General features: G+C 40.5%; 1 protein-coding gene across 1 annotated transcript in view; it reads left to right on the top strand.

The window, feature by feature from the left end:
- ARHGEF28 (Rho guanine nucleotide exchange factor 28) overlaps positions 1-22,972 on the top strand; it is a 133,524-nt gene that overhangs the window by 29,786 nt on the left and 80,766 nt on the right. Inside the window, exons 4-10 of the mRNA XM_052659172.1 lie at positions 1,118-1,325; positions 4,040-4,151; positions 8,597-8,639; positions 13,620-13,743; positions 14,090-14,222; positions 20,854-20,909; positions 21,962-22,010. Of these exons, the coding sequence (XP_052515132.1) occupies positions 1,118-1,325; positions 4,040-4,151; positions 8,597-8,639; positions 13,620-13,743; positions 14,090-14,222; positions 20,854-20,909; positions 21,962-22,010 (725 nt within the window). The remainder of the gene's footprint in view (positions 1-1,117; positions 1,326-4,039; positions 4,152-8,596; positions 8,640-13,619; positions 13,744-14,089; positions 14,223-20,853; positions 20,910-21,961; positions 22,011-22,972) is intronic.

The raw sequence follows: 22,972 nt of genomic DNA, 5'->3' as shown, positions 1-22,972 counted from the left end.
TTCTCCGGAGAAGGCAATGGCAACCCACTCCAGTACTGGAAAATTTTCCAGTGCCTGGAAAATCCCATGGATGGAGCAGCCTGGTAGGCTGCAGTCCATGGAGGTCTCGAAGTCGGACACAACTGAGCGACTTCACTTTCACTTTTCACTTTCATGCATTGGAGAAGGAAATGGCAACCCACTCCAGTGTTCTTGCCTGGAGGATCCCAGGGACGGGGGACCCTGGTGGGCTGCCATCTATGGGGTCACACAGAGTCGGACACGACTGAAGCGACTTAGCAGCAGCAGCAGCAGCAGCATGGAAGTTCTCAGCCTCAAAGCTTGAGTGGTTTAGAATTTAGATGGAATGGAAGGAGCTGGAAAGGTGCAAGATCAAATTCTTGCCTTTTAATTTTATGGTTATCAAAGTTAAATGAGGAAAGGAAAGCAGTAGGTTAGCAGCATCACCACCTGCTTCTGAAGTGGAGTTTTCATAGGAATCATTTTTTCAAATCTCTAAAATTGATAATTGAACAGGACATGTTTGGAACCTCACTTGGCTTGTGCCTGACCCATTTCTTGTCACCAGCTCTGGAATGAGATCTTCACACCTCTCCTTGTCTTAGTGTGCTTCTGCCCTCCTGACTTGTCCAGGGGCAAAGGAAAGAAAGCCATGCTGCATTTTTCACATGTAAATTGCCCCAGAGCCTGCCCCCTCTCCACTAAACAGCTCAGTGGCTCTGTTTTGTCTGTGTTTTTAATATTTGAAGGGTAACTATTTGGGCCTTGTAATATTCACACCCAGATCTCCTGCATTGCAGGCAGATTCTTTACCATCTGAGCCACCAGGGAAGCCCAATAATTTATTTACAAAACAGAAATAATGAAGATAGTACTAATTTGGAATGACTTTGCTAGGTTGAAATGTTCATTCGGGGAAACATAAAATCTTGTTTAAGAAGATCTATTCAGGATGAGGGGAGAGAAAAAAATGATAGAAATCACAAGGATGAATTTTGTTGAGTAGTGAATGAGAGCCCCTTGTAGCTGACACCAATAGAGAATCTGAATTCAGGGAGATAGAGAGCCATGCCTGTCTTACTTGATGACTTAGTTGTTTATTTGCTTTTTGCTGCAGTTCCAGCCTTGATGCCCTGGATGCTGACAGTGAAGGAGAGGGCCATTCGGAGCAGCTGCACAATTGCTACACTCCAGTGTGTCAGAGTTCCTCGAGAACTGGCATTACTAGCGGGGATGAATCGGACTCTTTTGAGACCAACACTGAATCAGATTTTAATATCTCCAGGACGGAATCATTTTCTTTATCAAGTAGTCTGCAGCTGAAGGTATTCTTATTAGTATTCATTTGGTTTATTAAAAGCCTGGAAAGTATGTTGTCTAAATCTGTTCATTTCTGAAAGACAGATTATGTTTATAGTAACACGTGTGAACGTTTTTTTAATTGAAGACTCATGAACTTCATGAGTCTGTCTTCTTACTCTCTCACATTCTAATGTGTATAGTCCTTACGTACAATGGCTGATTTGTTTTCACGAATCCCCACCAACGCAAATCATCTTTCATGGTTTTGGAAAATGTTACCATTTTATACAGTGTTTTCTGTCATCATCCCTTAAGCAATGGGAGGAAGGCTGGTAGTATGAAGTGAGTTTAAATGACCAAGCTTGTTTTGCACACACAAAATTTTACTTGGTGCTGGAGATGAGGTAAATAATATTGCCAAGGCAGAGGTAACATTTGTTGAGCTGCAAGAACTCATTTGGAATACCATAGCCTCTGTTAGTTTTTCCACAGGAGACAGCTTTTGTGTCTTTTTTCACATTGGAGTTTCATTTCATTGTGGTTTCTTGAAATGACTAAACTTTTCCAGTCTTACAGGGAAGCCCTTTTCTCTTTGGACCTATGTTTTCTGTTTTATTTCTGTTGTCCAGTTGTTTTCTTTTTAAATTGAGTTTACTACTGTAAATGCAATGTGTTTGAGTAAAACACTGTAAAGTGACGTGTGCTGTGCTTTAACATCTCATCGCAAACACATGGTGGTTATGATTGTGTTTTATTTTGATAGTATGCTCTACAATATGCAAAACATGCTTCATGTATGCACAAAACACAGAATTTTCTCATAACTCATCTGGGATATAAAGTGGTATTTTTATTTTAATTTTTGATCTGTTAAAGTTCTGCAGAGATTAGATGTCCACATTGCCCAAAGCTTGGTGATAGAGTCAGATCTAGGCCTTCTGACCCCAGAACCTGAATCCTCTACCCTCAGCTCTGAGGTCTGTAGAGCTGTTATCATCTTCTGAAACTAAAGATCATGTGATATTTTTGGATAATAAGAATTAGATATGGTTATTCATGTAGCTATTTCTCAGACTTATAATGTGAATGGAACTGTGAAAAACTCATCATTACTTAGAAGGAAAAGTAATTCTCTGTGAAATAGTTCTATACTGTTCACTTTTAAGAAGAATCTGTCCTATAAATTATGGCTTGCCTTGCCTTTGTAATTACCCTGTATAACTTTTTGCCAAGGAATTCTGGATGATTTTCAAATTCCTATTGTTAGGAAAAATGATTACCATGCATGACTTTAATGCAGAGGATGGCACTTGGCTAGGGCCCTTTGTGGCCAACTCACTGTTAGGGGATAACTTAGGTTGGCCTTTTGGACTGCCAGGCCCACTGGGTCTTTCCCAATAAGAAAGTCATGGAGCCATGGGTCAAGGCCATCCAAAGCAAGGTTAGGCTTCTATTTTCAACTTTCCTCCAGGCTCTTCAACTAAACCACGAGCCTAAGGCAACCGTGTGCTTTTACTTATGGAGAACAAAAGAAAATAGTGCTTCTAAAGGGCTGTTGCTGATGCCTTAATTTTAGTAATACATTTTGCAGCACTTTCTTTTACCTCTAACCTTAAGTGATATCTTAATAGTTAATAGGAGATGGGCATCAGTCCTAAGTCCACATGGTCTCTGTTGGATGGGTTTGGGTGCTGTAAACGGCTTTAGTGACATTCTGTTGCACATTCATGTAAGATTTCTAGAACATGCGAGAAAAACATGTTTTTATTATCTTGCCTTGTTGCACTTTCACATATGTTGCCAAAATAATGATAGAAATAATGGGTGGTTGGGCAAACAGGAAGAAAACAGCAGGTCACTTAAAAGGGGTAAATTTAAACTATATAAACCAGTGATAATTCAAACAAAGTCTCAGGAAGTGCTGAATGGAAGATCTGTTGGAAGATGAGCAAAGACTAGAAGGATTTGTATAATGCTCTGATGCATTCTTTTTTGGAGGCTGCAGCTAATATTACAAATAGCCTTTGTGTGTTAGTCACTCAGTCATGTCCGATTCTGTGATCTCATGGACTGTAGCCCACCAGGCTCCTCTGTCTGTGGAATTCTGCAGGCAAGAATACTGGAGTGGGTAGCCATTTTCTTCTCCAGAGGATCTTCCCAACCCAGGGATCAAACCCTGGTTTTCTGCATGGTAGGCAGATTCTTTGCCATATGAGCTACCAGGGAAGCCCTCAGGAAATAGCCATTAACTTTTAAAAACAAAATTTTAGGTGACTGTTTCTCCACCTTCTAATAATTGTTACGTATATAGATCTCAGTTCATATGGAATTTTGCTTAAATGCTACAGTTTAAAATTATAAAAATAAATGACAACTCAGGTCAAAAACCAGTCAGATTTGTTGACTATGCAGAGAAAATCATGTGACTTTATTTTTCACTTTTAACCAACATGGTTAGAATGTCATACTTGTATCCTAAGTATATCCTATATACTTGTATAAAGTGTATAGGAACTATTCCCAGAGCTCAAGTTTACTAAAGCATTCAAAAAACAATAGCATGTTTTAGAGTTGTGAGTGAGAGACAAACAGAAACAAATCATTAATAAGATTATATCAGAAATATTCAAGTTGAATCATTTTTGTAAAGGTCCTGATTTAGTATCGTTGATAATGAGTGCATACTTTCAAATCTTCTATAGAATTTTTAAAAAAACTTTGTTATGATTTCTTTTAGGAATCATTGTTTTCTGGAATCCGTTCACGTTCGTATTCCTGCTCATCACCCAAAATTTCTTTAGGAAAAACTCGACTGATCCGTGATTTTACAGTGTGTAATTCAGTTGAAGGTAAGCATTATTTACCATTTGGCTGTGAAAGCATTCTTTTCCAGAGTGGATTTTCAGCTAGTAAAAGTACATAAAACATATAAGAGGAGCAGGCAAGTATTCTAAATTTCATTTTCACTGTTGAGTTTTCTAAACTTAGCAAAACCCTCAGCTCACTGGATGTCACATAAAGCATAAATTTTATTTTGATGGAATCACAAATATGTACACACCTCTCTGCTGCCTTATTTTTTTAATAAAATGTTTTCCTCAAAGGCAGTGTAAACTGGAATTTATTCTAGGTTCCTTATTGTGAGGACTTTAGAGAATTTTATTTAAGTAAATTAGTGCTGAAATAACCCTCCCCAGAGGCAAAGCATTGCAAAATGGATTATCTTCATTTCTTTATTTAATAAGGAACTTTAGCAAGTAAAAATAACAGAACATACTTGAAACACAAATAGGTATATCTCAAACAGTATTTTTTGTGGCCCATGTAAACAATTATAAACTTTTATACAATCACATTTTAATTAAAGTACAGTATACCTACAGAGAATTGATGCTTTTGAACTGTGGTGTTGGAGAAGACTCTTGAGAGTCCCTTGGACTGCAAGGAGATCAAACCAGTCCATCCTAAAGGAAATCAGTCCTTAATAGTCATTGGAAGGACTGATCCTGAAGCTGAAACTCCAATACTTTGGCCACCTGATGCCAAGAACTGAGTCATTGGAAAAGACCCTGATGCTGGAAAAGATTGAAGGTGGGAGGAGAAGGGGACGACAGAGGATGAGATGGTTGGATGGCATCACCGACTCAATGGACATGGGTTTGAGTAAGCTCCATGAGTTGGTGATGGACAGGGAGGCCTGGCGTGCTGCAGTCCATGGGGTTGCAAAAAGTCGGCCATGACTAAGCGACTGAACTGAAGTGAACTGATACCTACAGAAAGAAGTGCATATTATAAGCATGTAGCTTGATGAATTTTCAAAAGTGAATTCAGATCAATAAGTAGAATAGTTGTAGGCAACTCAGGGCTGCCCTTGTAGTCCCTCTTAGCTACTACCCCAATTGTTAGCTTAATTCTGGAGTGTGACTATTTAATACTTCCTGTTTATAGTGTATTATGTAATAATTACATTTAAAGGTGTTATTTGGAAGTATTAATGTCAGTCTATAGTTCAGTTCAGTTCAGTCGCTCAGTCATGTCCGACTCTTTGGGACCCCATGAATCGCAGCACACCAGGCTTCCCTGTCCATCACCAACTCCCGGAGTTCACTCAGACTCATGTCCATCGAGTCAGTGATGCCATCCAGCCATCTCATCCTCTGTCGTCCCCTTCTCCTCCTGCCCCCAGTCCCTCCCAGCATGAGAGTCTTTTCCAATGAGTCAACTCTTTGCATGAGGTGGCCAAAGTACTGGAGTTTCAGCTTTAGCATCGTTCCTTCCAAAGAAATCCCAGGGTTGATCTCCTTCAGAATGGACTTGTTGGTGTATATAGTAGTATTACAGTTTTTTTGTCAGTATATCAGATAATGCCTTTTTTTGGTTTATTATCCTTAAGAGTCTTAGAGGACTCAGAAAGCAAGAGATGTGCTTAAGTATTCTCAATATTTTGAATATTTAAAATAGAACTTATTTTACTCCTTTTTTCTTTCCTTTTTTCTTATTCTTGCTTTGTTGCATTGCCATTATTTTGCATTTTTATGCTATGTGGAGCAATATTGAAAGCATAATCTTCGTGCTTGGACTTGCCATTCTAAAGCAATGACTTATGAATGGAGATGTTCAATCAATATTTGCTGAATGAATTTACTAGACAAAATGCATAAAATACAAAACAAATGCTGCAAGGCATTTTTTTTTTTCCTTTTTCTTCCTGGGATGTCTTTTTTGAAGAAGAGAAAACAACACTGATACAAATGTCAGTTTTTATTTTTAGAATGAAAAGATGGAGAGAAAGGACCAAGGAAAAGCAAGGATACAACTACCTTGAGGGGACAGGAGTAGAAGGCAGATTGAATTTGCCCTGGATTTTTTTTTTTAATACCATAAGTCTTTCTAGGATCTCCAGGTCCCCCTGACCTTAGCTTAGGTTGGGATTCCTTTTGATGGCTGCTTTGATACCTTTTCACTGATAGTCTTAGAGATGGCGAATTAACTTTGTGCTGTAACTATTTGGAAAACACTTAAGTTTTCTGTGCATTGTGCAAAATGGTACCTTTGGCTTTTTGTCTCTAGTATCTCTGATTGTTAAATTCTGACAGTTATGATGTTTGAAATCTCAGATGACTGAGAGAAAAATTGAAGTTTGTAAGGGAAAGAGCCCTGTTTTATGAGTTCTTTAATGAATAAGGAAGGGTATTTTTGCTTTACATACATTCCTTAAATCTTTGCATTTGAATTAGAAAGAATAAGAAACTGAAATTAATTCCCTGTTTTTTTCTGTGAATAAAAGCTTGTCTTTAGACAGTATATTTAAAAATAGGGCAGTTGAATGAAGTTTGATACTCTCCAGAGGTAAGAATTACAAACAGGCAATTTAGGTTGAGGTTACACACTAAATGTACAAAGATTCCAATGGATATTCTTCTATGGTAGCAAACATTTGGGTTGATAACATTTAGGTCAGTCAAAATCATAGGACTGCAAAGAGTAAATTAACTCTTAAGGAAAAAGAAATAATTTTAACTCTGTGTGTGTGTGTGTGTGTGTGTGAAAGCTTGACTGATTCAAAGATGTGTTCTAATGTTTCATTGTTCAGTCTGCTTAATCAGAGGTAAATTGATATTTGTGTTCTTATAAATTCTCAATCAATGAGCTTTGAGTAGCTCTAAATTTTTTTGTATTTGAGCAGAGTGCAAGTTTCCTTTTCCTCAGTAGAAAACTCCTGTACATGAGCTATAATATAGATATACAAAGATAGGATGGTCTTTCAGTCTTTTTTATACTTATTTGTAATGTTCTGTCTTCCTTATCATTTCCAAAGTGTTACTTATGATAATTTCTCATGCTTTTTTTTTTTTTGGTTCTGTTTTTTTGAGTCCAGAGTACAATGGTGGCAACTTTATTATTTAATGCTTTATACATGAAACTCACTATAATTCCCTTTGGTAGTTCATGGGTTTAGATAAAAAGGAATATTCTCAATGTTGAAATGACAATTACAGCATCACTAAGACAGACAAAAGTGCTCTACATTTAAGAATTTGATGAGTGAAGTGAGTGTACTTTTGAACATTATTGTGCTCTGATGGATGGAATCCTATTAGACTTTGTCCAGTTGCCTGAGTCTGATTCTGTTACTTTATTAGCTTGATTATTTTGGCTATATGGCTTATTCTCCTGACATCTCAGTCTGTGTACAATAAGAATAATGCTTTCTGCCCATGACTTAATTTGCAGAATATTTAATGGGAAGAAAATAAAAGTCTTCAGATTCTTCATAGCAGGTTTTCTACTACCTACAAGATAGTCTTGGGTTCAGCACTGGAATTCCACATCTCAGAGGACATGTTTTTCTTAGTTTTCCTCCATGTCCATCTGGCCCGTTTCCCTTTGCAACCTTGCTGTCCCTCTTCACTCTCCTGGACTGTGACGGAACAGGGCCTGTCCCTGGCCTGTGGATTGCACTCCACAGCAGGCCGCCCCTCCTTCAGTCTCTCTCACTGTGTGCGTCCGTGTCTCTGCTCCATCCCTGTAGTAGATACTCCAGCTGGGCAAACAAGCTGGTGCTAAGCTGCTTGCAGGAATCTCCCCTTTCTACTCTCCCACCCCCAAGCCTGGTGGGGGAGGGACTCTCCCCTTCCCATAAGCCGCAAAGCACATCTCCAAACTGACTGCTCTGTGAAGGCATTACAGGTATATTAAAACAGACTCTCCCTTGGGCTGGCTTTCAAGACTTTTCTTTTAAGCTTTGTGAAAAAGCCACTAAGATATTTATTGATTCTGTATTATGTTGGGAAACGAGTGGTAAGAATAAGGAATGGATAGGAGGGAAATTTGGGGGAGAATGGATATGTATATGTATGGCTGAGTCCCTTTGCTGTCTACCTGAACTATCACAACATTGTTAATTGATGTGTTCTAATATAAAATAAAAAGTTTTTTTTTTTTTTTTAAAGAATAGGGGATGAAGCCCTAGTGAGAGATACTGAGAAAGATAGAACTGGTTTCCCATCCTTCTGAAAATGTCTGCTGCCCCATGCTGATGCTAACTTAGTTCATAAAACCATTAAATGTTGTCATGTTTTGGCCTCTTCTCCATTTTCTCCAAATTAGGGAAAGTGATTAAGATGTCTGGAGCAGTGCCCTAGTTATACAGAATAACTTGTTTTCTTGTTATTTGTTAACTGGTGGTATGTATAATGATAACTTGAGTTGAATGCATTGTGTGCACTTCAGACTAACACATGACTGCTCGTTCGTCTGCCTTCTTTTCATTTTATTATTCTGTGTCTTGTAGAGCAAAGAGCTTACAGCTTGCCGGAGCCACCAAGAGAAAACAGGTATTTTAACTCTTTCAGATTTCCTGAGGCACTGTTTGATCCATCTCTGGAAATGTTTAGCCATCGTTTTCGATACCTGTTCAGTAGTTTGTGAGAGGTTTTGCATAAAGAGCCTGCTTGAGGTTTTGCTCCCTTTGTGATCTGTGTGGGGGTACGCGTGCCAGCTGTTCCTTCCAGCCCCTGGATGAGCAGGGCTCAGGACTGGGGACACAGTAGGCTGGGGTTATCTTCAAAGCCAAACACTTCCATGCACAGGACCATGGGGAGCAGTGTGAGACCACCTGGTTTAGAAAGGCATCAGGTTCTCACGAGGTCTGTCCGCCACAACAGGAAGACTGCTGTGTGATAACAGGCCCCTGGTGCCAGCTACAGAAAGTGCCCAACATCCCTGCTGTCTGTTTTCATGGAGTCTTGTTTAGAAGTGTTAAGTTTGAAACAAAGAATACATGATAAAGAAAATGCTTTGAACATTATCAGCTTTCTGATTAATATGCAGATTTGAAAGCTTGTACGCCCTAAGCTGCTCTTTCCCCTAGAAGGTAAAACTGTCCTTGGAGTTAACCTTGGGCAGCCGATGAGCCAGCAGACTGGACCGCTGTGTTCTGTGGGTCTTGAGAAACTAACCATGAGTCACACTGTGAAATAGCCTTGGGGTTATGCCAGACATGGCACACATGTTTGACTTTGAGAGACCAAATGAGAAGGAAGAAAATAGTTTTAATTTAGGTGCTGTTAATGCTCAAACTCTGAGATCTTTTACTATATAGATCAGAATGGACTATTTTGCTTTACATCTTGGACTGTAAGTATGAAGAAGAAAAAGAAATCTCCTTTTGTTCCTTTCTTCTTTTTTGAAAACCAGAATAGAAATTTTGAAACAGAGACAGACTTAGAATGTCATTTAAGCATAGGCCGATGAGGATGGTGTCAGGACAGTGACGATGATGACAGTAGAGAGCAATAACTGTTGTTGGGCGTTTTCATGTGCCTGGCACCATTTTAGATGATTTGTGTTTATTACTTATTTAAATTATTTCCTGACTACTTCTGGAATTTGTTCATCATCCTGGTCATCATTATGATTAGCAGTCTTCTCCTTGCCATCTTTTTAACAATTGAAGAAGTAATGGACTGATTGTAAAGATTTTTTTTTTAAATCAAAAATATTTTCCATCAGGAGAGGAATTTAAGACTGAGAGAGCCAGTGTCAGAGTCAGTTAAGTACTGACTTATAAAATGTGTTAGCTTGAATGGAGACACAGACAGAGAACAGACTCATGGACATGGGGCAGCAGGGAGGAAAGAGAAGGTGAGATGTATGGAGAAAGTAGCATGGAAACTTACATAATCATATGTAAAATAGATCGCCAGTGGGAATTTGCTTTATGACTCAGGGAACTCAAATCAGAGTTCGGTTAACAACCTGGAGGGATGGGATGGGGAGGGAGGTGGGAGGGAGGTTCAAGAGGGAGGGGACACAAGTATACCTCTGGCTGATTCATGTTGATATTTGGCAGAGACCAACACAGTTCTGTAAAGCATTTATCCTTCGATTAAAAAATAAATGAATTTAGAATTTTAAAATAGAAAAAAAGTAAAAGAGCTTGAACAACAACAAAAAGTGTTAGCTTGGATGGGATGTATAGGGATCATCTTTTTCTCTCATATTCCTCATTCCTGTTTTTTTTTTCCCCCCCATTCTTTGGTCTGTCTCTGGTCTATATCCCGAAAGCATCCAACTTTCTTAGCCCTATCCCCTGGTGTATCCAGTAGAGTAGATCTTTCACCTCACCTACTGTATTCCTGATAGCTTGTTGGTTATGCCAGTATGATACCTGCCTAGACCCTAATGCTTTGCTTTGGTCGTGTTATAGATATTTACTTGAGGGTTTGCCTTCTTTATTTGCCTTATTTATGTTGATCACTTAGTTTCTGGAAAAGAGTTCAGCCAGGTAAATGCGGGGGCGGGGTGGGGGGGTGGGGCTCATTTTGGACCTTGCAGGCTCATTCCTGTAGGAGCAGACACTTCATCTGTCCCAAGTTCTTAGGATTATATGATACGACTCAGTTATTTTATTTCCACCATCCATCTTAAATCTGATTGATCTACTACCTTTTATTAAAAAAAAAACTGATCTTCTGAGTGTTCAAAATTGAAGTCTCAACTCTGTCAATTTTCAATTTGGATAACTGGAGCTTTTTAAACACTTAGATGCCCAGTTCTAAAAAAACCAAATAGGTTAGGAATTAAGATATTGAGGCTATATCCATATTATTAAGATACTTTAAATATCTGTTTATCTATTAAAAAGGTAATATCAAGATTCTCTGAAGAATGGGGCTTATAAAACTGTATTGTGGGTAATCTTATTGGTCATCAAATCAATAATAGAGTTAGGCATTCTTGTTCTGGGATGTGGAAAGAGTTTAAATTTTTTACAGATTTCAATAAATTGAAGGCTGTTTACTTTCTGTTATGAAATCAGTTGAGGATTTTTCCCTCTGAGTTCTTCTCTAAAGTACCTAATTGTTGTGTAAGTGAATACCACATAGCTAAATTAGATTTGGAACATGGAATCAACCAGCCTTCTACATCTGCCCAGAAGTTACACTGTGATTTTCATTCTTATAATCTGAAAGTGGGTCATGTCTGTGATACTCGCTATCAGTTTAGATGATTCAGAGTTTCTAATATTTAGTGTTTCAGTATTTTCTGGTTTACTTTGTCACATCTTGGTTCTTCTCAGCCTTTGAATTTAAAGATTAAAGATACAATTTTATGTCATTTTTAGAAGAAGTATATGTTGTTGTTTTTCAGTCATTAAATCGTGTCAGGCTCTTTGTGACCCCGTGGACTGTAGCACACCAGGCTTCCCTGCCATCACTATCTCCCATATAGGATATTTGGTAAATTACAAGCACATATAGGCTTTGACTCATTGAAATAGACTCTGATGCTGGGAGGGATTGGGGGCAGGAGGAGAAGGGGACGACAGAGGATGAGATGGCTGGATGGCATCACCGACTCGATGGACGTGAGTCTGAGTGAACTCTGGGAGTGGTGATGGACAGGGAGGCCTGGCGTGCTGCGATTCATGAGGTCGCAAAGAGTCGGACAGGACTGAGTGACTGAACTGAACTGATAGATTTTGAAACAAAGCTGTAACATTGCTCTTGATACAGTTTTCTGTAGCATGGGAAGGAATTTGGAGTAGAGTCAGGTAAACAAGAATACATTTTCTTTTATTTGAGAGAGTGTTGTGTTTCTGCGGTGAAGTAGGAGAGAGGACTTCTTAACTTCAGAATTCACATTGACCTTATCATTGTTTAGTTCCAAGAGTTAGATCTCCTCCCATATTGTTCTTCTCTTAGATATTGGATGGCTTTTGATGGGGTCCCAAAAGGTGTTCCAGAGAGGATTTTTTTTCAGCTTTCAAAAGTACCTTTTTCTCCATTCCATGTTATTCCAAGAGTTTTGCAAAGTAGAATGCTTAAAACACAAGAGGTGTAGAAATTCATGGATATATTAACCAGTGAGTTATCTGAGAAGGTGGCTGTGAAAGTAGAAGGAAAATAAGAGGGCCTGGGTTCCTCGTGTTGTTCTGAGTAGCTGTAAGTCACTTTCATTTCTGTTTACCTTTTTAACTATTTTCTGTAAGTAGCAAACCCAGTGTCACTAACTGCAGGGTTTCAGTGGCAGGACACACACTGTCCTGCAGGACCAAGAGGTAGGTCTGAAGTATTCCTTATTTATTTTAAATGCATTCATAGATATGAATTCTCAAGTCTTATAGAAAGGTCAAATAACTTAGTTTTGTTTAATGTGTACCAGGTAATTACATGTTATATTTAAGTATGAGAAAGAACCTTAGAAATAATTTAGTCTTTGTTTAGATAGGAAAAATTGAAGTCCTAGAAAGATGTCATTTTACATTTCATACATATCTATAGTATGCTTGCTTTTGAAAAGTATTTCCCAGAGATGAATGTGTTAGCCACTAACACTGACAAATGAGAAGTCTGAGGGGAATAGAGAGACATTGGTTATGAAATGTTCATTATGGAAATAGTCTACAGAAATGTTATCTGCTTGATCTTTGATATATTCATGCTTTCTCTCTCTGTGATAAGATTAGAAATATCAGAAGATCAGAGACAGTTCTGGGAAAATAAGAAAGTTCCAGGGAAATTTTATTTTCATAGCTGGGACCATTTTTTTCCTCCTAAAGAATGATTCTGTGGACTAGTGGAAAATAAATGATACTCGGTGTGTTCAAAGACTGGGTACAGTTACCTCTAGCTTGCCTCTTATTTTGAGGGAGTTTCTGGAGTCTTCTCTCCTTTCCAACAGAGAGAATCTCAGGTTGCAGAAAACCTGACTGAGTGGGAGAGACGGAACCCTGAGGCAGATGGTCTGTTTCTCAGGCTATACGGACGAAGAAATGTGTGTCTTCTGAGTATTATCTCTGTGTTCCAAACATAAATAAAATCCCAGTTTCATGTCATTAGTTATTTGGTGTCTGGGTGCTGGAAAAATGCTATTAGCATGGCAAACAGGGACATGAATGGTTTCAGAATAAAGTTATGATTCTAGGATTCCCTTTATTTCTCCAATATTTTAATATAAAAAATTTTAAAGTATTCAGAAAAGCTGAAAGAATTATATACTAGAATACCTATTTCCACCACCTAGATTCTGTAATTGTTAGCATTCATTGTGAGATAGTTGCTTTATCATATACCTGTTCAAATAAATATAAGATGCATTTTTGATAGTTTCTGTTCTTATCTTTAGAGTAACCATTAAAGGCTGAAAAAATACATATGTTTAAATATATGTATAATATATATACACAAAAATATATGTGTAAAATACATCTGTGTATTTGTCTATACACACACATATGTATGTATGACTCCTGGTTTTTTTGCTACCTCTGATAAGTTTTATAAGCTGTGATAACAGCTTCTTTTTTGTAGAATTCAGGAAGAAGAATGGGATAAATACATCATACCTGCCAAATCAGAATCTGAAAAATACAAAGTGAGCCGAACTTTTAGTTTCCTCATGAATAGGATGACCAGCCCTCGGAATAAATCGAAGGTAATTAAGGTTTTATGCCTACTGTCTAAAAAGTATGAATGGCTCAGCTTCTGAGCAGTTAAGTAGTTTGCACTTTCCCTTTAAATTCCCTTACCATAGATTTTATAAACACACATTTAAACATCTCTGTATTTCTTGTGGGGTATTTTCAAAGTCATTGGAAATACAGAGACCACTTCATCCTGGTAGATGTTACATTTTGGCATTATCGTATCTCTTGATGGGCAGTCCTTCTATCCTGATAGAACGCATAAAGACTTTGTATGACTTCTGTACGTTGGCTGGCTCTGAGCATTTCTCTTTTTTTGTTTTTTCCCCCACCTTGCTGCTGCTGCCATACCTGAAGACAAAAGGCAAAGATGCCAAAGACAAAGAGAAACTGACCCGACATCAGTTTGTCCCTGGAACTTTCTCTGGGGTTCTGCAGTGCTTGGTTTGCGATAAAACGCTCCTGGGGAAAGAGTCATTCCAGTGCTCCAGTAAGTTCTTCGGCCCCACGTGGGCTGTCTTCACGCTTCGCCTCTCGCGAGAATAAGCATCCTGAGACGTGGGCTGTCTTCATGCTTCACCTCCTGTGAGGATAAGCATCCTGAGAGTAGTGCCGTCGCTCAGTGTATGCACACAGATGTCAGTTTTTATGTCTCCATGTGGTTCCATTAGCAAGCAGCGACCTGTGATGGCTGACTCATACTTTTTGTCCACATGTGATAGTCTTTCCCCAAACAGGCTTGCGTACCTCACTGCCTACTGACGTCTCCACTTGGATGTATAAACAGTGTCACAAATATTATGTGACCCCCTGGAGCTCCTCTCACTCCCCTTTGTGCCCACCTACAAGCTGACCCTCTCAGTTAATGGCAGTCCCATCCTTCCAGCCAAATGCTTGTGCCAAAATTATTCCCACATCCAAGCCTTCAACATGACTCTTGGCACTAGCTTCAAAATATATTAATATTTAGATCCAGCCACTTCTCACACCTGGCACTGTTAGCAACTTGGTCTAAAGCTCCCATCTCAATGGCTTTGCAACTGGTTCCCTTGTGCATTTACTTTAGAAAGTATAGTTTTCAAAACCTCAGTCTGAGAGCGTTTGTCAAGGCATTGATCCCTGTGTTCCAGATCCTCTTGACGCTTCCTGTCATCCCCTGGGACAGCCAGAGCCCTGACAGTGGCTCCAAGGCCCGCATGGTCTCTCCTCCCGTCCCCTCCCCGACTCCTCCGGTTCAGTCCCTCTGGCATCTTTGCTGTTCTTCCAGCATGCCAGGCTCCAGGCGCACTCCTGCCTGTGGGCTCTCCTGCATATCCCCCTGCCTGCAGCAGTCTTGCCACAGGCAGACGAGTGGTTTGCCCCCTCACCTCCAACAGGTCTGCTCAGATAGCACCCCTTAGTTAGGCCTTTCCCGACCACCCTTTGCTTGGCTTATTGCCTGTCCCCCTTTCCTCTTTCTCATCCCACTATAGCATTTCACATCATCTAACTTGCTCTCTGTTCTCTGTATCAATATTATTATCTGTCACCTTCACCAGATTATAAATTCTATGAGGAGTGGGTTTTTGTCTGTTGATTTTGTCCTCTGCTATGTCTGTAGTGCCTGGGATATTGCTTGTGCATAGTAGGGGCTTAGTAAATATTTGTGGAATGAAAGAAGAACTCAGTACAAGAGAATTCAGGCCCAGGCAGATGAAATACATTTTGTGGTACTTTGGTGACCAGAATTCAGGAAACATTTTGGAAGTGGCATGGGAGTACAAAGGGAGGTGAAGAGCAGGGGAAGATTATATGGAAAGTTCTTCATTAAATTGCCAGAAAATGATTAAAAATGTGAATGTATCCATTCACACATTGTCTGTAAGATGCCAGTTTCATTGCATGTTTGAATATTGCTTTCCTTGGGGTCTTGATTTCTTTCTTTTATGGGACCTGATGTAGCATCAAGCAAAAAGAATAAAACTACTCTAAAAAATAAAGTCTGTTCATTTAAAAAATAGCATCCAGCAGTCTAGCTGTGATTTACTTTGCTAAATTTTTGGAAGTTTGCGGAAAGGATTGTTTGTGGATTGTTAATGGCTTGCCTCCGTGACTTCCCTGGTGGCTTAGATGGTAAAGCATCTGTTTACAATGCAGGAAACCTGGGTTCGATGCCTGGGTTGGGAAGATCTTCTGGAGAAGGAAACGGCACCCCACTCCAGTATCCTTGCTTGGAAAATCCCATGGACGGAGGAACCTGATAGGCTACAGTCCATGGGGTCGCAAAGAGTCAGACACGACTGAGCGACTTTGCTTCACTGCCCTTCCATGTCAGCAGTCAGTTTACTGGCGTGATGGCACATGCTTCATCAGTTGCGACTCCTTTCTTCTTCACAGGGTCAGATCCCTCCATCTGACCCCCAGCCACATCCCTGACCTTTTTGTCCTCTCATTTTTATTTTTATTTTTTTACTAATTAAGAAAATTAAGATTGATTGATCTGTTTATATTTGGCTGCACTTGGTCTTCACTGCTGGGTGCGGGCTTTCTCCAGTTGTGATGTGTGGGAGCTGCCCTTCTCTGCGGTGCACAGGCTGCTTTTTGTGGTGGCTTCCCTTGTTGCTGAGCACGGGCTGTAAGGTGAGCAGGCTTCAGTAGTTGCGCCTTGCGGGCTCCAGAGCGCTGGTTCAGTAGCTGTGACTCACAGACTTAGTTGCTCCACAGCATGTGGGATCTTCCCGAACCAGGAATCGAACCCGTGTCCCCTGCACTGGCAGGTGCTTCTTAACCACTGGGCCACCAGGGAAGCCTTCCCCTCATTTTTAGATGAACTCCTCAAGTTGGGCGGCCTCCACCCACTGCTCTGGTGTCCACTCCTGCCACTTCTTCTTTAATGATCTGATTTTGACCTCTGTCCCTACTACTTAACAAAGTCCTCTCCTGGATGGGAGCACGGAGTCACTTTCTAGTCAGGTCTGAGCATCTTGCCTCGCTACTGTTCTCAAACTCCCTGCTCCCTCTCCTGTTTCCATGTCTATTTTCCCTCTGTGCAGAAAGAGGTCCCCTTTTCCAGAGCACACTGCTCCTCTGTCCACCCCCTGGATGGTCTCCTTTGCCCTAACTTTGAGTGTCCTCCAAACTTGTTCTTTTCTCTTTATTGTTTCTAAGTATAGGCACCCAGTCTTTTATTCTAAAATATGGTATTTAGACCAGTTCTTCCCAGATGAACATCTTTACACCTCAGTTGCTACTTCCGTATTTCCAGTTGCCTAGGGAGGCTGACCCCCATGTAACTTGTGGCCCTGCTTGAGAATTATGGCAGAGCTACCGTATAAAACAATACTGTCCCCATCACAGCCCGTCTGTGGGCATCATCGTCCAGAGATTTTCTTGTCCCCCCGACCAAGGTGTCTGAAACCGACCTCACGGTCCCCCTGCAGAAGGCTGTCCTTCCTGCTGGGTCTGTGATGCCAGCTAGACACTTGGGCATGTCAGTCTCAGCTCCTCCTCTTTCTGTCACCCTCGTCTGTGCGGCCCCTCTTTCGTTTCCTTTCTCACGGTTCCTGCTCTGGTGGCTTCTCATCAGCGCTTCTGGGCTGTTGAGAGCAAACTGCGCTCGCTTCCCCTCTCTCCGGTTACTTTCGCAGTTTATTGTGGGTATTCTCCCCACCTTCCTCTTAGTGAAGTACTGCTTCCATCCACACATGTACACTTGAGGACTTCTGGGTTTTTTTGGTTTACTGGACTAAGCCGAGATTCTTCAGATGTGTATTCCCTTCTGCCTGTGAATATTACTATATCTAATCTTAAAAACATATGATATAAAACAATATAAATATTCAAAATCTTGTGGTGTCTTTATTCTTCTTTATTAAAGCCTGAGTTGCTAGTTTTCCACAAATATTTCTATAAAATTCTCCTTGTTTATAAATAGACCTCACTGCTTACATTTTGATGTTACATGATTTGATGCACAGAAGTTTACTAATCACAGCTTCACTGCAAATTTAGCTTTCATAAACTTAAAATTACCCTAAGGCAGTTAAATGCCTTTTATAAGAATTTTACATTGTCTAAAATTGATATTCTATTGACTTCCTTTTTGTCTGTATTCCTCTTAACTATTTCTGTGTTGTTAATTTGTGGTGTGTGTCTTTAATTTAGCTATAGGTAATTATAATATAACTGAGAGAACTTGTTTTATATTAAGCATTTTTTCCTTATTTACATTTAATTTTACAACTGTCCACTGTCTTTCATAGTTCTTCGCTATTTTCCTTGATGTCTGGTTTAGACCATATATTGTTGGCTTTTATCTTCTCCAGGGATTTGGCAAGGTAGACTCTTTTAATATTTACTGATAATAAGTATTAATAAGGAGCTGTGGAAGGCTTATGATTTAATACCCTTATTTCCCTTATAGTTACTCTTTCCCCTCCCCAGCCTCTATGAGTATACTGAATTAATTGTTATTATTTTTATAATGTGTGTTTCATTTTTTAGGAATAATTTTATGTTTCAATGATAATTTGCTATTTTTATTCAGTTCTGTATCTCTACTTACAGGGACTTTGAAGCTGCGGTACTTTCGTTTGGTGTCAGTGCTTACTTTTGCTGTATTTTTCCTGCAGTAAAGCTGATCCATTCTTGACTCTTAATTTTGATTCTATTTTTAATAGGCAATAGGATTTCAGGTCCCCAAGAAGTTTATTGGAATAACCTGTTTTCTAAATCTTATGTATCTAAGGTTATATCTTTGTCTCACACAGTAGCCAGTTTTATCTGGCTAAATAAATTCTTCAACCAAACCTTTTCCTCTGAAGATTCTACCAATACTGTTCCTTATATCTAGGCAGTTAGTATTATTCTCGGAGAAGGCAATGGCAACCCACTTCAGTACTCTTGCCTGGAAAATCCCATGGACAGAGGAGCCTGGTAGGCTGCAGTCCATGGGATAGCTAAGAGTCAGACACGACTGACCGACTTCACTTTCACTTTTTACTTTCATGCATTGGAGAAGGAAGTGGCAACTCAATCCAGTATTCTTGCCTGGAGAATCCCAGGGACAGAGGAGCCTAGTGGGCTGCTGTCTATGGGGTCGCACAGAATCGGACATGACTGAAGCGACTTAGCAGCAGCAGCAGTATTATACTGAGAACTTTTAACTTTTTTAAGAGGGCTTTTAATTTTTTAATCATATAGATATTGTCAGAATGTGCCTATTAAAAATAGGTGCCATTTAATGGTTTTTTCCTAGAAAACAGTAAGACTTTTATTTGCCTTTTTTGGGGTTCTCTTTAAGCCTTATAAAAGGTTTTGTCAGTTGTAGCTGTCAGTTGCCACTTCTGGCCTCATCTTTTTAATTTCTTCCTTGGAGAAATGTGACCTGTTATCTGTCATCTTTGTATGACGTCTTTTGTTTGATAATTGTATGCTGCATTCTCTCCACGTTCTGGAGAGAGTCTTTCAAGTTCAATTCCATAGTGCTGCTTTGATGCTTTGTCACATAGATTCTTCTCAGTTCAGCTTAAGTTCCACTCTTGCTCTTTTTCTTCCTTGAAGTGCTTTCTTGTCCCACAAAGCTCCGTTTGCCTCTCATCCTGTTGGCCTGTGGTCAAATCCTGTATTCCCTACATGGCCTTTGGTCTGTTTTGTGTATCTCGGGGAAGGGGGGGCGTGGTGCATATCTACATTTTTCTTTTTTTCTGGATTTTGGAATATACAGTGGCTACCTCTTGCTGTGAATTTTCAGTATAACTTGGTTTGGTGGTCTCTCCTGGCTTCTCCTTTTTCCTGTCTCATTCCCTTGTTCTGGGGTGAGGAGGAAGTATCCCATTTCACTGTTTGCCTGCAGGGCCAGTACGTGGACAGCCTGGCTTCTGCTCATTGGCCACTGAGGTGTTGACTAGATGCCTTGGGAGACCTGCGGGGGGGAAGAGTGTGGGCTCAGTGTCCTGCTCAGTTCTCACGGCGCCGCAGCTGCTGTCCAGTGTGGCTTAGACGGAATTTAGTGAGAAAGTCTCCCTTTCCAGAAGGATTTGTCTCATGGAGTTTCTGATAAACCACAGGCTCCTCTGTCTATACACAGCGTGTAGGGGTCGGGGTGGATGGGATGAAGGCGTCTTGGTGGGCCAGGTGGAGTGGAAGGGGGGAGAGGGCAGAAAGACATCAGTCTGGCAGGAAGCTGTCCCCATGCAGGGAGGTCTCTGAGCCTAGCCTGTGGGCAGAAGTGTTCCCTTCCGCCTTTCAGTGAGGTGAGGCCACATTGTTTCATGAAATAACATGTGGGCAAGCTGCTAACTGTTCTCTTTTAATTTGGTTTCCTCTGATTAGTAGGAATTCTCTCAGAGCCTGACAGTACATTTTTTTTTCTTGCATTGTTGTACGTTTTCCTTTCTTTCCATCCTCATAGGCATTTTCCCCAGTGTGTGAGCGGGCAGTTGCCAGATATAAGACGTCCCTGATGAGTAAAGGGTGCGGAGCTCTACACGAGTTCTCAGGCAGAAACAGAAGTGTGTGTCAGGCGTAGTTTCAGCTGTTGTAATCAGTAAGACCCTGTGCCCAAGGGGGAAATATCTCCAAGGAAATTAAAATATTAACAGTGTGTTCTGCTCCAGTGGTGGGACAAGAATGTGGTTTAAACATTTTTTCTTTCCTTTTTAAGTTCTCTAAATAGTTTTAATGTTTACATGTAATTTTTATTGTTATTGTTCAGTCGCTAAGTCATGTCTGACTCTTTGTGATCCCATGGACTACAGCACACCAGGCTTCCCTGTCCTTTGCCATCTCCTGGAGCTTGCTCAAACTCATGTTCACTGAGTCAGTGATGCCATCCAACCATCTCATCCTCTGTCACCCCTTTGTCCTCCTGCCCTCAGTCTTTCCCAGCATCAGGGTCTTTTCCAATGAGTTGGCTCTTTATATCAGGTGGCCAAAGTATTGGAGCCTCAGCTTCAGCATCAGTCCTTCCAGTGAATATTCAGGGTTGATTTTCTTTAGGATTGACTGGTGTGATCTCCTTGATGTCCAAGGATTGTTACTTTTATAATGATCCTTAAAGGCATGATGTAGTCTTAAGCATTTCATTTTGCAGATTAATTTAAGTAAGATGGACACTTTTCTCTGTTTTCTTTTTGTTCCAGACTGTAATGGAAATGTACATAAAGTCTGTAAAGATGCTGCCCCTCTGTGTACCAAGGTAACGTCTCAGTCATGCTTGTATGTAGCTCGCTGCTTCAATGTTATCTGTTTGTGTTTTTAAATCTACTAACTATTACTGTCTCTATTTTTAAAGTGGTCACTGTAGTGATAAAACAACACGTGCTCAAAGTGTACACTTATTCACTTAACTATGCACTTGTAGAAATAGAGGGAACGTTCTGTTTTTATTACATGATATGGGTGGGTTAGACTTTCTGTCAGGACCTACTTGGTTTACCATTGCAAACCTTGCAAGTGTGGAAATGAAGTTTAGAGCAGTAATTCTCAAATACTGGCCAACATCAGAGTTACCTGGAGGGCCTGTTAAAACACAGATTTCTGGGCCCTTCTCCCAGAATTCCTGATGCAGGAGGTCTGGGTGGTGGTTCTGAGAATTTGCATTTCTGGTGTATTCCCAGGTCCCCAAACCATGCTGTGAGGTGTGCTGGACCAAACACTGAGGAACATTCTCAGTGTCTGGGGGTGGGCTTGAGTAGATGGAGGGGTTTATCATCATGGTCCTTTGTCTCCCACTGGAAACCCAGGCCAGAAATGCATGTGAGTGAGCACGAGGATCCTTCAGGGGGAAACATGCGGTCTCCAACTCTGTGTTATTTGAAACACACATTTTGTCAGGTCACAAAGTTGAGGGTAACATTTCAGTGCTCAAGGTCATCATGTCCTGTAGATGGGAGGAGTAGCCAGGAACAGAAAGAACAAGTAGGAAGGAGATAGCGCTGCCATGACTGCTCTCTGAGCCTGGGCTGGAACAGGCGCTGGAGATTTGCGGTCCCCTCAGGCTTTTACTAAAGCTGGGCTCTTGCTGAGACCTGTTCTTGAGGCGCACCTCCCTTACAATGTGCACATCTCATTGTTGTAACACTTTTCTCTTTGTTGCGTTTTATGTCTTTTGCTTTGAATTCCTCTTTGTTTGAAATAAAAGAACATGAAAATAGCAAAGATAAGAAGCCTGTTCTGTTTAACTGTGAATGTTCTTGTAGTCGAATGGTGCTTTGATCTTTCTTTCTGTGTTTCTAATGTTCTTTACAGAAATTCCAAGAGAAATATAATAAGAACAAACCACAGACCATCCTTGGAAGTAAGTGATATGAAAAATGGCAAGAACTTTTTTCCATTTCATACATACCACACATTCCCCCCCTCTTTCAGTTCTCTCATTTGCCCAATTATTCCCTCTTTCATAACATATGCTGGGCATGTTGTTGTTTAGTCACTAAGTTGTGTCCGACTCTCTTGTGACCCCATGGACTGTAGCCTGCTAGGATCCTCTAGCAGGAGTAGGTTGCCATTTCCTTCTGCAGGGGATCTTAGCAACCCAGGGGTTGAACTTGAGTCTCCTGCATGGGCAGTCTCCTGCACTGGCTCTTTATTCTGAGCCACCAGGGAAGCCTCATGCTGGGCATAATTGGCATAATTTTTCTTGGCAAAGAAGGCAAGAATGGCAGAAGCTCTGGCAACTTAGTAGCCTTTGTGCAGCATGTACTGTGTGATCTTTTATGTTAGGGAAGGCTGAATGGAGGTGGTATGATGTTGCCTCAATTTTAAGATGCAAATTAGTGTAATAGGCACTATTGATGACAGCCTCCTGGGGGGAAAGATAAACACTATACTGAAGTGAAGTGGAGTGGAGGTTGCTCAGTTGCGTCTGATTCTTGGCAACCCCATGTCCGTGGAATTCTCCAAGCCAGAATATTGGAGTGGATACCCATTCCCTTCTCCAGGGGATATTCCCAACCCAGGGATCGAACCCAGGTCTCCCACCCCAAGAACACTCGACTAGGTAGCTTATCCCTTTTCCAGTGGATCTTCCCGACCCAGAAATTGAACCAGGGTCTTCTGCCTTGCAGGTGGATTCTTTACCAGCTGAGCTACCAGGGAAGCCTGAACACTACATTAAATGTACATAATTTTATGTTTTCCTAGTAGTGGCACGTATTTATCTTGACCAGTACATAATACATGCTTCTTAAGAATCACAAGATTAGGATAAAGTCCTCAAGATTCTATAGATTCTTATCAGTCTCTGTTACTCGTTATCAG

Source organism: Budorcas taxicolor, chromosome 20 (assembly GCF_023091745.1).
Source record: "Budorcas taxicolor isolate Tak-1 chromosome 20, Takin1.1, whole genome shotgun sequence".
Classification (NCBI taxonomy): domain Eukaryota; kingdom Metazoa; phylum Chordata; class Mammalia; order Artiodactyla; family Bovidae; genus Budorcas; species Budorcas taxicolor.
The sequence above is the reverse complement of the archived record's forward strand: the minus strand, read 5'-3'. Positions and strand labels throughout refer to the sequence as shown.